Below are 14345 nucleotides of genomic sequence, written 5' to 3'. Positions count from 1 at the left end.
TATTTATGTCATATCTAATTGCTGAAGCTGGATTTAATTAGTTTGCTGAGAAGGTACTTTGAAGATGCAAAGTGATATGTAAGTGCAAGTGTCGTCATGTGGGTTTAATAAGACATTTGTCCCTTTAAAGTTAAGCATCACCACAGTTCTACCAAACTGAGTGTTGATGGATTGAACCTTAGTGCTTAGAGACCTTGGATCTGAATTGGCCAAGAATGCTTTGGAGGGAGTGCATGGCGAAGCTGCGTTTTGTCTTTTCATTACTACAATAACAGTGTAGGTGAAATCTTCTAGTCGAAGGAAACTCTTGCTGTTAATGTCCGTGCCGCTGTGATTGTAGAAAAAAAGCCAAACAAACAAAACACCAGCCATGGGCAGATTCAGGAGCAGCAGTCAGACCTTGTCCCCAGTTTGAAACTTTACATGCTATGCTGCACAGTACCTGAATTTTTAGCCGAAGAATGCTTTCTGTGCCGTTTCACCGGCTTGTCTGAAAAAGCAAACAAACCAAAGGCAGCTTTAGTGTCTGTAGTTATTATTCAAAATACCATGTAATTTTCCTGCCCCCCTGATTTCTTAATTTGTTTTCTAGGTACTGAGTTTGTGCTGTGAAGCTTGCAAGAAAGTAATTTTTCGTGTTCCTTCTGAACTAGAGGCTGACACGTTAGTTGGCAGAGGTGAGAAACTGCGAGATGCCCATCTTAACAATACAACATTGCACCTTTGCTGGAGATGCTGTTACCAGTGAAGGAGACTTTTTTTTTTTTTTTTAATGGAATGAATGGATGACTGGACAGCCAGGTAAACAGCTGGATCAGCCTTTTTATGAAGGATACGCCCTATGTTTGTTACAGGTTTGGACACTGGCTCCGTGCATCCATTTGCCTTTTGTGTAAACAGCTGTTGTCAGCTTTCAGGGTTTATTTGAAAACTAGAATGGCAGAGTTTAGTGTTTTCAAAATTTGGAGTCTAGGGCTTAGTATATAAGTAAGTGGCTTAATATTCCAAAGTGCACCCGTAACTCACAGAGTCATATGAAGAAGGCAGTAAGTCATTTGGATAATGGAAACAAAACAAAACAAAAAAACCCCAGACAACAAAACCCACACAACCAAGCACCCAGAAGCTGCTGCTCCGTGAAGTGTGGATGTGACTGCTCAGCGGTGCTGGGGCATTCGGGACACACCAGGGACACACTGCAAAGGTGTCCTGCATGCACATTGGGTTGGGAGAGTGCTCCTATCTGGCTGGACGGTCTGTCTCGGTTTAGGGCAGTGTGCAGGTGACTGGGAAGAATAGGGGAGACCAGAAAACACCTCACTCCTTTTTTTTCAGACCACTCTTTGAAAGGCAGCTTTTACAGGTGTGGCATAGGAACTGCTACAGGGTTCTGTGCTGCCTGAGACTGAATTTGAGGATTTAGAGGTGCCCTGTGTGAGTCCTAGGACAACAGAGGAATATGTTCCAAATCTGCAATCCTAATCTGCATTCCTACAGAAGGAACAAATAAAGTGGATTGGTAGTTCATCACAATACAGGTGCTCAGAAAATCTAGCTTTAAAAATGGAAGTTCGTTGACCTTACTGTTGAATTTTAAAATGAAAGGTTACTACAGCTGTTTAAGTATTTAGCATGTTCTCAGAGACTTTAGCATGTCTCTGTGTAAATAAAATTAATTTTTATAAAAACAAAACATCATGTTATTACAGTGCTATGAAAGAAATTGTGTAACATTGAACTTAAACTTTTTTTTTCCCAAACATTTAACACAACCTTTAGAGTGTGAATGACATTACTTAAATATTTATTGAGAAAGCAATAAATATATAAATAATATATTTTGCATTGATGCAAGGACCATACCTTGACAATAAAATGAGTCAGGATTTTCCTGGTTGTTGTAAGTTTTTTTTGTATTTCTGACTTACGCAACGCATACGAGAGGCTCTAAAGAAAAAAGATCCCACAAAGCTGTGGACAACTAGGCATAATTTTGACTCACATCAGAAACAAATTCTCCAGTCTGGTACTTTTGGAAATGCAGTGCTGTAATATGCGACAGTATGAGACACCTTTAAGTGAGGCAGTGATATTCTCTTCAATACTAAATTTTCGTTGTACAGACTGACAAGGGAGAAGAGTCACTGCTCCAGTACTATAGAAAGTCTAGGAATTGTTTGACTGAGCAGTTAAAAGAAAAACTTAAGAAGAGGAAGGAAGAAATCATGTCATATTTAAAATTGTGCTTCTCATCTGTTCTTGCATTCTTGAAAGAGAAATGAAATTTAGTTTATTGAAAATATCATCTACATACATGGGGTGAAATTCTGAATCTACTCTGCAAATTTTGCAATCAGCTTTAATAGAGCAAGGTCCCATCCACTATGATATCACTGAAGGAGTATTGAAAAGTTTTGATTTTGAGAACATGACACTGACACCTCTTGCAGTCTGCAAGGGTCACTCGTCTAGAGTTTGGATTTCTGGCCTTCATCTTTTTCAGAGTGCTAAATCATTCTTGCTTAGTCCTGTGGTCCTATTGCAGTTAATGGTGATTATCCTGATTTTGCTTTTTCTCCAGCCATAGTGCTGAATTACTTGCTGATGAATCAAGTTTACTGAAGTGCATTAAAGTTTATTTTAGCCACAACTGATAGCAAATGCAGTAAAAAATACCCAAGAATTATGCTGAACTTACTTCCTATAAACTGCATGAGATTGTCATGTACATATGAAAAAATTGCCAATTGTTTGTTCTAGAGTTAGTCTTTATCTCTCCCATCTGTCTGCCTCATAATTTAAAGGCCTTTGTCCTCCTGAGACTATTAAATCACATAGTACCAGTCAGTGCTTTCCTCCCGAGGGCAAAACTTCCAAGATGTAGTATCTCCATTGAGCATTTGCATTAATTAATCATCTTCACTGATTTTGTGGAGCATGGAGCACAAGGCAAATGTAATAGCTACTGATCCAATAATGAGCGTGTCTACAAAGTTTTTTTGCATTTAAATGTATTAGTTCAGCTCCGATGCTTCAATAATTTTACCACTGTGATAGTGTCTTGCTGAAAGATATCCATGAAGCACCCATGTCCTTTAGGAAACACTTGTGAACATGAGTGGAAATTCATGTAAACTTGGTCCAATCTGAGTGCATAAATGGGTTCTAAAACCTATATTTGTGATGCTGAAATACTGAATGACCAAATTTTTGAAGACTCCATGTGTCAGTAAATATAATTTTTACTTGGGGAATGTTTTGTTTTTTTGTGTGAGGGATGTTACTGTTTCACTGTTTAAGCTGTTCTGTTTCACTGTTTAAGCTGTTACTGTCTGAATATATTTTTACAGTTGATTTGAGAGAATGCCTTCAGTCTGCAGAGATTATCAGTTCCAGTGATGGGAACTTCAAAATTCTAGAGGATGGTTCTGTGTACACAACATCTGCTGTTTCGTTGTCCGCTGAGAAAAAGACTTTTACCATATTACTTAAAGACATTCAAGAACATGTACAAAAGAAAATACATATCAGCTTGGTGGAAGAAGAAAAAAAGGTGAGCTTCTAATTTCAGGACACCTTATTTATTTGAAATAGTGTTTCACAGAGTACAGCTTCATGCTGGGTAACTGTAGGTGAATTTTGGATTCAAATAATCAGGCAAAGCACTCTGGTGTAGAGTGTATTTTTATTTAGCAGTTGTTGGTAGTCAGCAGACTTCCTTTCTCAAATGGGACATGCTAGCAAGGAGCTTAACCAGGAATATCAAGAATCTTAAAAACCATGTTTGAGGAATTAAAGCAAATGTTATTTGTGCAAAGTATTACAATGAATGAAAAAACTCTTGGAATACTATCACATGTATAATCAGAAATTAAGATCTTGGAAAAACAAATGGTCAGTGGGAAAACTGGGAGGGAGGGGAAAAAAGATGGAAATGCAGGATAATAGTTAAGCAAAAATTTACACAGTTAAGAATATATGGATATATTCTTACCTTTTTATCCTCTAGACCCAGACACAGAAGACCAGGCATGCTAGAGATACAGTTCTCAAGCGAACCAAAAGAAGGTGGGGCCCTATTCCATCTGTTATGATAGAGAACTCACTGGGACCCTTTCCGCTACAAATACAGCAGGTATACTTTATGTGAATCCTAATTTTATGACACAAGCTAGTTTTATATGTGACTTGTATGATAAAGGAAGAACAAAACTGAGCTCTCATATTCCCTACTGATGCCATTCCTGTTATTATTCTTCTGTCTTGTTCTGTCCTGTTCATTGTGTATCTTGTGATATTGTAGCTGAAACAACTTGTGATCATAGTTGTTGGGGTGAACTGGAAATGTGCAAAAGCTGTAAAAAGGAGAGAGGCATACTGTCAGAAGAGAGCTCTTTGGCTTGGAATTCAGTAAAGTGTGTAATTAAATAAAAAACAAACAACAAACTCCTCCCCACAAAACATTGCCTAGAAAAAGATTTTGTAGACACAGAGTGGACCTGCATGTCTACATCCTTTCTGGAGCTCCAGGTGTATACTTGTAGCACTGAAGACTGAGTATGGCCTATATTATTAGGAAAAGTACTTACTGTAAGAAAACAAGTAGGCGTGAAAGAGAAATGCAAGAACTAAAGTTATCATAGATCCATCTAGCCTTCACTAGATTACAGAGTGGCTGGTAGCAGATGTGCAGAGACAAGTGTAATAACAGAGTCTGTGCAGAGCAATCGTTCTACTAATCTTCCCTTCCTAACTTCTGGCATTCAGTAGGTAAGGAAAGTATTTGGGGAGGAGAGTGTTTATAAATAGGTAACTGCTAATGTTACCTCCTTGGTGCTTGTAATGAGATGTAGAGAGGCTATCTGAACTGGCGTATCTCTGGACTGGGTGATCTTTCTTTCCTTCTTTGTTTCTTTCCTTCTTTCCTTGCTTTGCTTTTTCTTCTCTAGTTGCAAAACCACATTTACAATGGGTGCACTAAAACCAAAATCTCTTGAACACTGACAGAAATAATAAGCCTGCTGTATCTGAATGTGTCTTGTATGTGCAGTATTTGAGAGAGATTGCATTTCAAAATATTTTTTACGCACACTGTCATTTATTTAATTGGTAGATAGTCCTAAACATTTCTGAGTTTGCATTAACTACCCCTTCTCATGTACATGCATTATAAAGGAAGGCAGTTACGTGGCAAGCTGTTCTCCTATTCTGTAAAGTTTAAGCCACTAAAGAAGCAGAAATAAGTTAAGGGAGTCTTTTTATTTTTTTGGTTTTTCTTAAGAGTTCCTGCTTGTTCTAAATATGATCATGAAAAGGGGGGAAATGTATTAGAATGATGCTGCTGTTTTCCATTGGGCTTAAGAACACGTTTTTTATAGGTCCAGTCAGACACAGCTCAGAACTACACCATTTATTATTCTGCAAGTGGACCGGGAATTGATCAAGATCCAAAGGGTTTGTTTTACATAGAAAGAGAAACTGGAAATATCTTTGCTACTCGTGCAGTAGACCGTGAACAATATCCAAGCTTTCAGGTACAGGCCTATATTATGTAAATATAGTTAAATCTTATTTTTTCTTCTTTTTTTTTTTTTTTTCTGTCATGTATATATTTGAAAGCTGGGTTACGGGGGAAACGGGAATAGACAAGATCTGGAATCAACTACCTGTTCTGAGTAATATTCTTTGTGTTGTCAAGATGAAATCAGTGACAAAAAGAAATAGCTGGTCATCTAGATTTTGAGAATAGCTTTGCTTTTCACTGCTTAGACTCTAATTACAGCATAAATGTAGAGAGCTATTGGATTTGCATCACTTTTTGGGAAGAGTTTGAAGTTATCCTGGAGTTTTCCAGGGAAGGTTGAAAAGGTCTGTAAAAACAAAATAACTAGGAACTCTGGACAGCTGTGGGTTTTTAAGCCTCTCTTTCTCAAGCTGTTCAGTTTTGGTATTTTGTTAACAAGGTACACTGCTCGCTCTACTGGCTGAGAAGTGTAAGAAGGCAGTTAATAGAAACAGCTTCTAAATAGTTAAGTAATTTGCAGTACCTATTACTGCATTTAATTAGATTATGTTGTAATGGGCAAATAGTTTTGCTGCTGTTCTTGATTTTGTTCTAAATAGCAATATTTGCATCTAAATTTTTGGTAAGGTTGAGGTTGCCTCATAGATACTTGAAAAAAAAATACTCAAGAGACTTCAAAAAAGTGTTTGACAGAGTTGGGGAGGGAGAAAAAGAAAGATTCAAATACTTGTAGTGCAAGGAATGGAAAGGGGAAAGACTGTAAAGCATTTAAAGGTTTTTTGTTGCTGTCATCATAAGGTATCAGTCACTTCCCCTTCCCATGTGGCTGAAGAGCCTGTTCTTGAGAAGGGTGTGCTTGGCACGCTCTATTTCATTTTATCGACACCTCCATTGAACTAAAAGTGTAATGATACGTCATGTTGCTTAAGCATGAAGTGAATTACTGAGTTTATGTCTTTGTAGATCATTTGCTTTGCAACCACTCCAGATGGTTATTCACCAGAGGTACCACTTGTGCATACAATCAGGATAGAGGATGATAACGATAATGCTCCGTATTTTACACAGGATCTTTTTGAGTTTTCTGTCCTTGAAAATTCCAGACCTGGTAAGAATTGTTTTAAATTGGTGAACACAGTTACCACTACTCAGCTCACTTACATACCAGTGTGACTAGGTGCGATCCTGCCTTTTAATGAATTTCAGTGGGATTTCCTAAGGAGTATTTATTTACAACAAAAAATTTGCAAAAAGTAGCTCAAGATTTCTTGATAACTAGAAATTCCAAAATGCATCTCAATCACAGCGAAAAGTATTGCTTAAAAAAGTTTTTAAAATCTGAGATGATTCAGTGTTCCTAAAACAGTGTAAGAACTTCAGAACATTATTCTTTTCATTTTATCCAAAATCACCTGTTACCATAAAATGTTTTGATTGACAGAACAGCAGTTTTTAACAGATTACTTTCCTAAACAACTAAATTGGTGGTGTTCTAAGGTGTAAAAATGCCTTTGATTAAGCTTGCAGTGTTTGTCCGAGCTGAAGAACTAAGGTAGGACTTTTCTGGGGAGAGGGTGGGAGGGGGGAGAAAGTCTTGCTCCTGCCAGGCAGGGATTTCCCCGTTACTGACTTTATGTGTCTGTGTAACAGAGGACAAAAGGAGGGAGAGAGGTGGACCCCAGAGAATAAGGAATGCAAAAGCCGTGGTTTGTCATTCCTTGCTCATCTCCTAGGCCAGGGGTACAGAGTGGGGAAAGTCTAACTTGCTTCATCAAAAAGGAAGAAAAGTGTCTTCCCATTCACCCCAAAACACCAGTTGCATTTCATTCTCTGAGCTGCTTTACTTCTTACTGGGTGAGTTACTGGTTTAAAGTGAAGTTCCAAAACCAGTCGGGCTGTAGGGGTGGCGCCCGGCAGCACCCCCGCGAGGCAGAGCTGCAGCTCGAACCCGTCAGAGCGCGCCGAACCTCCCCCTCATCTCCCCGGCAACTCCTCTTCAGCTGCGCTTGGCATGGATGCTCCGTTAGAAGTCACTGTCAAAAACGCTAACCGAAATCAAAACTTTTAGACTTTCTTCTGATAATTCTTTCTGACAGCTGTGATAATTACTTTGTCTAAGAATGAAAAAAATACAGCTAGAGCATTAAAATAGATAATTTTACACTGTCACTGTATTTTTACTACTATTTACTGTGTTTGTAATGTTATTTTCATTTAGAGCTAAATGACCAAATAGCTATTTTCATGTATCTAAAATAGAAATACTCGTTCAAATAATTTTTTTTTAATATTCACAGATTCTTCTGGAACTAAAAATTGCTGTATTCTGTTCACAGGGGTAATTGTTGGAAAAGTGATTGCAGAGGACAGAGACGAGCCTTATACTCTGCATACTACATTGAAATACCGCATTGTGTCACAAAATCCGCCAGTAACCCCAGCATTTTCTTTACATGGTGACACGGGTGTCATTACTGTATTATTACCGCAGCTGGACAGAGAGGTGATCTTTCCTGAAGCATCTCTAGTTGTCATGTAGTGCACACAGATAGCTTCTTAACTCTGAACTGCTGGCATGGGAATACCAGATAAACCATTCCTGTTACCTTGATTTGTTTCCCTCTCTAAGGAGCTTCCAAAGCTTTCCAGAGACCTGTAATTGGTCCAAAGGGTTTCTGCACAGATCTACTGGATTCTTGCTAGTCTTGGCAGGGGACCTCCTACTGCTCTCCTATTTGCCCTATGGATCAAAAATCCTATGGATTTTTATTCTTTCTCTGTTTACGAATCCCATGCGCCACTGTTTCCTCCTAATCAAGCTCCATTTGAGGTGCTTCTTGGTTCTTCACAAGGAAGACAAACCAACTTTTCTGGAAGTAGTCAGTCATCCTATAGTCAACAGAAATATCTCCAATATCTGAAACCTAAACAGTAATATAACATTTCCTAAAATTAAGGCACAAACCATTTATTCTTGTCAGCTAGCTTTCAAGTAAATAAGATACAGAAAGATTTCATTTTTATTTTATTTTATTTGTTTGTTAAAATACCATGTGAGAGATTCTTTACGCTAGAAAAACTGACAGGCATGTGTAATTCAAAATAATATTTCCAGCATAAGACAGTCATTCTAGGAAAAAACACTGCTATGGGCACATCTTTTTTGAAGATTAAAAGAGTCTTACTCTGGCATACTTACATTGCTTCATGGCTGAAAATCCACATTAGCAGCATATTGCAAAATCGTGCACTTGCAGGTACACTGCCCAACTTTTTTAGTGAGAGAAGAATGCAGCAGCTGTGAGCATCACCATGACTACTAAGGAAAAATCACAGTGACTCCTGAGGGAAGGAGAGCTTGAAAAATGAGTCCACTGCCTATCTTTCAAAGATAAACTTATGAAGTGGAACAGGAGATTCCTTTCCTCCACCTGAGAAAGCTAATGCTACTTCCAAGCATTTGGAACTGGACTTACTGTCTTGATTTACAAATTCCCTTGTTTTGTGCCCAGTCCCCACCCTGGTCCCCCTTCTCTGGGCTGTTCAGGTATTAACAAGGCTTAAACAAGCCTTCTGCTGTTGTGACTCAAGTCAGGGATTTAAGTGGGCTGCTTATCAGTGGTCCCCTTGGAACTGATAAGGGCCCTGACTCCTCCTGGGCCAGACCGTGCCAAATGGCGGGCGCTGCCCAGGCAACGGCCGATTGCAGCACCATTTCTGGTCGTCCTCACTGAAATGAGAGACACGCACTTTACCAGCTGGAAACCCAGGGGAATACTCTGCAGCTTCAAAGGGAAGACATAGCAGATGAAAGTGCGTAATTTGTGTCTTCCAAAACTTCAGGTACTGGAAAATAACACCGACGTTGCGAGAAGCTGTATGTGATACAGGATATAGCGTACATATGACTAACAGATGCTGAACTCAGTGCTGCTTAGCTGCTAAAAAATATTTTACTTGTTTTCCTTTTGAAATGATAGGGAAAAAGCCCCAAAGCTCATTGCCTCATTTTGTAAGGGAGCACTGAATTTAGAGCAGAGTTGGGGAACAGGAGTAAAATACTTAGTTCTGCTCTTGTGTGTAACTATGTGATTAAAAAACTGAGTATGTTAAGCTTCTTGTATGCTTTTATTCATCTTTTCAGCTGGTACCCAGTTACACTTTGTTAGTCGAAGTGAGAGATATGGCAGGTCAGCCTTTTGGTTTGTGCACTACAGGAACAGCTGTCATTAAAATCGAAGATACAAATGACAATGCACCATCCTTTAAACAGATACAAGTAAGTCTTCATAAATGAACTGTCTGTAAAAAAAAAAAACAAAAAACAAAAAACCAATTATTTTTATTCACCTTCTAACTTCCTTCTAACTTCCTCAAATATGAAGCTTAATGCCCTGAGGCAGTTGATGCCAATATAGACATTTGAGAGTGCTCTGTTGGTTGTTGTGCTGTTTGGTAATTAGACCTACTCGTATATTAGTTGTTTTGAGTCATTTACCTTATGTCCATTGTGAGGAAGCTGACATGACTTACTCACCTCTGCTGCAGCACATAGTCTTAGAAATCCCCTCATTTAACCATTTTCAGGGAGGGGACAGATTCACTCCTAAGCATTGTTATGACCTCGTTACTGTTTGACCACCTTTTGGCTACTCCTGTGTTGCAAATGAAAGTGTTAGTGTCAGTGAAGTAGATGCAAGGATTTTCACCGAGATTTTCTATGCTTTTCTAATTTTTTTTTTCTTCTACAGAAATATTATTTAAACCACTTCTTGTTCACCAATAGCTATAACTCAGCCTTAAGTTTTTGCTTATTGCAGTCATCTGAATTATTCAGGACTGACAGTATGTCTCAATAACCATATATTCAGCTGAAATACCACAGGAGATTTTGTAATATGAAATTTATGAAAAATAATTCATTATCCATGAGGAATACACATACCCTATCCTTTCCACTCACTACTGTAGAGCTTGTACAGAATAACACAGCTCTTCATAAAGATAAAAAAATAAGAAAAATCCTTTCATCCTTTGCTATCCAAGTAAAGATGTATTTCACCCTTCTTGGCTTTTCTTCAAGTTCTTGTGGTTTGTTTATATATATTCTTTTTATTTACCCTAGTGCCTTTTCTAATGCTCAGCTTGATTGTATTGTATGCAAATTTGCATCTATAACTGATATAACTGAGGGGAACTGTGCTAACTTACCTTTCCTGGAAGGAGAATTCCAGACTTAATTATGTCAGTGATAGTTTGAGTGTATGAAGGAGCTGAGATTTCAACTGTGCCGGCAGGAAAGGTTTACTGTTTCATTTAAGATGTAAGGGAGGAGTGGGGGAAATAGGGGAAATATGCTAATGCATGAAAACAAAATAAATCATTAGAGCAGCTTGGTAAATTGACCCCTTGGGTTTAAGTAGTCTTACTTTAAATACAGTGTTCTTCAGTCCTGCATCATGGAAAAGCATTCACTGATTGAAATTGATTTTTTTTTTTTTTTTTTGATACTCCAAGTATGAAACGCGAGTGGAGGAAAACAGAGTGAATGTAGAAATACTGAGAGTCTCTGTTGTTGATCTTGATGAACCTGGTTCGCCTGGCTCAGGAGCCGTGTATGAAATTATAAGAGGAAATGATGATCGGTCCTTTGAAATTACAACAGACAAAAACACAAATGAAGGAGTACTGTGTGTTGTTAAGGTAAGTAAAAATGGAACTGCTAGAGGAAAATTTGTGTGTCTTCAGGTGTTGCTTTTAAAACCAATAATCTAGAACTCATTTTTATTCAAAGAATAGCTGTAACTCTCAGGCAGATCATGCTTTCTTCCCAATCTGAACTCTCTTCTAGAGCAGATTGCATAATGCACTGCAAGTGAGGCTCGTGTGTGGTACATGACCTACGAAACTCACCTTTCAGACTAGTGCTCAGTTTTGTGTGCACAGAATTCCAAGAATTCCCTTTGGTTTGTCGTTCCAGAAGAGCCTGGTGCTTTTGGCTGGTTCCACGGTTGTTTAGACTTAGGGATGTAACTGAGGAATGCTTCATGGCTGGGTTTTTAACAGAAATGGGAGTGTTGCAAAGGAGGGGAGGGATGAGCACCTCCTCCGGTCTTATTCTCTCTCGGAGTTGATTAAACTTACTAACTCAGCATAAAGCTCTGCAGGTTTTATTTTGCAGGGTAGTGACTTCTGGTTTGCTTTTCTGGGGTGTGAAGGATTCTGCATACACATAGACTATTTGTTAGTTTAGTTACTTGTTATACCAAGTACTTGACAGATGTGAGATAAAAGGACTGCTGTACCTGTACACCAGCATGCCCCTTTGCCTCTTTGTGCCTCTTTGTCATTAGCTGTTAAAACTGCAATAACGTGTAACTTCTAAGGAGCAGAGAAAATTAATATTAAAATTTGAAGATGTATTTATAAGGGTAGAGAGGCCAGTTAAATTAGGGGTTTTTTTTTATTTATTATGGTTTTTGTTGCTGGTATTCATCAGAGCTTTTTCTAAAGCTATGTTGCTGGTATACTAACCCAGCTGAAATTTCTTATATGTAGTGTAATGCTGTAGTAGACTAGAGAGTATTATGACTTCAGGATATAAATAGGTCTATTAAAGGCATACAGACCACTTGGAGAAGGTGTCTGAAGAGCCAATGGTAGATACTTACTGATCAACCCCACAAGTTCAGACGTATTTGCAATGGGTGAAGTCTTACTAGGAAATAAATTGCAAGTGCTAGCAAGAAGCGTGACTGACTTGTGCTGGAAAGGAAATATATGAAACCTAAAATAATGGCCAACTAGACATGGGAGGAGAAAATCCCCCACCACATTTAATTTTTATCTCAGTTCTATTAGTTTTATTAGATTAGACTATCAGGGTATTCATCTAAAATTTTACAGTGGTGCTGCTTGCCTTATTAGGTGTAGTTCCTCAGGTTCTTTTCTTTGAGTAACTTAGAACTTAACATTTTTTTAAAAAATCATGTCCCTTTACTGTGTCTCAAGCTGGATGTTGCAGAAGGATAGCTGACTTTTGTAAATAAATGTGGTACAGTTTTATCTATTTAATGATTGGGCAGTGAAAACAATACCAAGTTTGTATTGGTTTGAAGGAGAAAACCCAATACCCCACCTTTGTTGCAGGGATTGGACTATGAAAGCGCCAAGCAAAGGATCCTCGTGATTGCTGTCAACAACGAGGCACCCTACATGCTGGCACCACATTCACAACAACTTTCCCAGAGCACCAGCTCTGTTACAGTGCATGTCCTGGATGTGGATGAGGGGCCGGTGTTTAAACCCTGTCACTTACGGCTAAACGTTAAAGAATGTGAGGAGATTGGGACAAGTATTGGGAGATACCTAGCAGAAGATCCAGAAACTGGAAACAGTGAAGGCATATGGTATGAAACAATGTTATCTACTAGTTTATTTGGAGTACAGCATGGGTGGGATATCAGAAGGGGGAAAAAGTTGTTGATGCTGTGTGTATATGTGTGTGTGTGTGCCTGCACACACGTGAGTGTATATGAGTACATGTATCTATATATGTGTGTGTGTGTATATACATATACATGTCTATATATATTTGAGATGTTTAACTAAACAAACCAATTTTTCTTGACAGCTACCGGATACCACCAGGACAATGTAATTGGATCAGCATAGATGAAAAATCGGGTGAAGTTAGAACCGTTAAAGTCTTGGACCGAGATATAGGAGAAATGAGACGAGGTCAATGCAATATCACAGTCCTCGCAATAGACAGAAGTGAGTACTAAATGTTGTCAGTATTCTTTGTGGTCTATAACGTGTATGTGCAAATTTAGTGTGGGGACAGCTATACTGGTGCAGACCGTAGGCCCACCTAGTCCATTGTCATGTCTTTGGGCTAGGTCTATCAAAATCTTAGGGACTATTATACAGCAGGGAGAGTATTTAAGAAATCGTGGAAAATTCTCAATGTCTTCAAAAGTTATCTACTCCAATTTAAAATCCTTTGTTAAGGATAATAACTTAAATAAGTTTAAATTGAGAGATTTTTTCCCCTGTGGATTGTATTCCTTTATTTCCTGAATTTGTTTTCAAAAAGTTTTTTTGAAGTGATAGCAACTGGCAGCTGTGAAGTTGACAACAGAGAAAGTAGAAAAAGAGAACTTTTTGAAAGAAAGTTGTTGACCTTGTGTGGTGGGTTGACCTTGGCTGGACACCAGGTGCCAACCAAAGCTGCTCTATCACTCCCCTCCTCAGCTGGACAGAGGAGAGGAAATATAATGAAAGGTTTGTAGGTCGAGATAAGGACAGGGAGAGATCATTCAACAGTTACTGTCACGGGCAAAACAGATTCAACTTGGGGAAATTAGTTCAATTTATTGCCAGTCAAAATCAGGGTAAGAGAATGAGAAATAAAACCAAATCTTAAAACACCTTCCCCCCACCCCTCCCGTCTTCCTGGGCTCAACTTTGCTCCTGATTTCTCTGCCTCCTTCCCCGCAAACAGTGCAGGGGGATGGGGAATGGGAGTTGCGGTCAGTTCATCACACGTTGTCTCTTCCTCTGGAGGACTCACACTTTCACGCTCTTTCTCTGCTTGAGCATGGGGTCCCTCCCATGGGAGACGGTTCTCCACAAACTTCAACATGAGTCCTTCCCAGAGCCTGCAGTTCTTCACGAACTGCTCCAGCCCGGGTCCCTTCCACAGGGTGCCATCCTTCAGGAACAGACTGTTCCAGCGTGTGCTTCTCTCTCCATGGGTCCACAGGTCCTGCCAGGAGCCTGCACCAGCATGGGCTTCCCACAGGGTCACAGCCTCCTT

At 39.0% G+C, this 14345-nt stretch overlaps 1 protein-coding gene across 1 annotated transcript in view; it reads left to right on the top strand.

Annotated features, from left to right (window-relative positions):
* Positions 1 to 592: 592 nt before the first annotated feature.
* LOC104619063 (desmocollin-2-like) overlaps positions 593 to 14345 on the top strand; it is a gene marked incomplete at its 5' end in the record, with an annotated part of 21690 nt that continues 7937 nt past the window's right edge. Inside the window, 10 exons of the mRNA XM_010284833.1 lie at positions 593 to 677; positions 3351 to 3553; positions 4022 to 4135; positions 5379 to 5534; positions 6488 to 6632; positions 7861 to 8027; positions 9669 to 9803; positions 11042 to 11227; positions 12674 to 12933; positions 13158 to 13300. Coding sequence (XP_010283135.1) covers positions 593 to 677; positions 3351 to 3553; positions 4022 to 4135; positions 5379 to 5534; positions 6488 to 6632; positions 7861 to 8027; positions 9669 to 9803; positions 11042 to 11227; positions 12674 to 12933; positions 13158 to 13300 — 1594 coding nt within the window. The remainder of the gene's footprint in view (positions 678 to 3350; positions 3554 to 4021; positions 4136 to 5378; positions 5535 to 6487; positions 6633 to 7860; positions 8028 to 9668; positions 9804 to 11041; positions 11228 to 12673; positions 12934 to 13157; positions 13301 to 14345) is intronic.

Source organism: Phaethon lepturus, unplaced genomic scaffold (genome assembly GCF_000687285.1).
Source record: "Phaethon lepturus isolate BGI_N335 unplaced genomic scaffold, ASM68728v1 scaffold44, whole genome shotgun sequence".
NCBI lineage: Eukaryota > Metazoa > Chordata > Aves > Phaethontiformes > Phaethontidae > Phaethon > Phaethon lepturus.
This window is presented reverse-complemented; position numbering and strand designations above follow the sequence as displayed.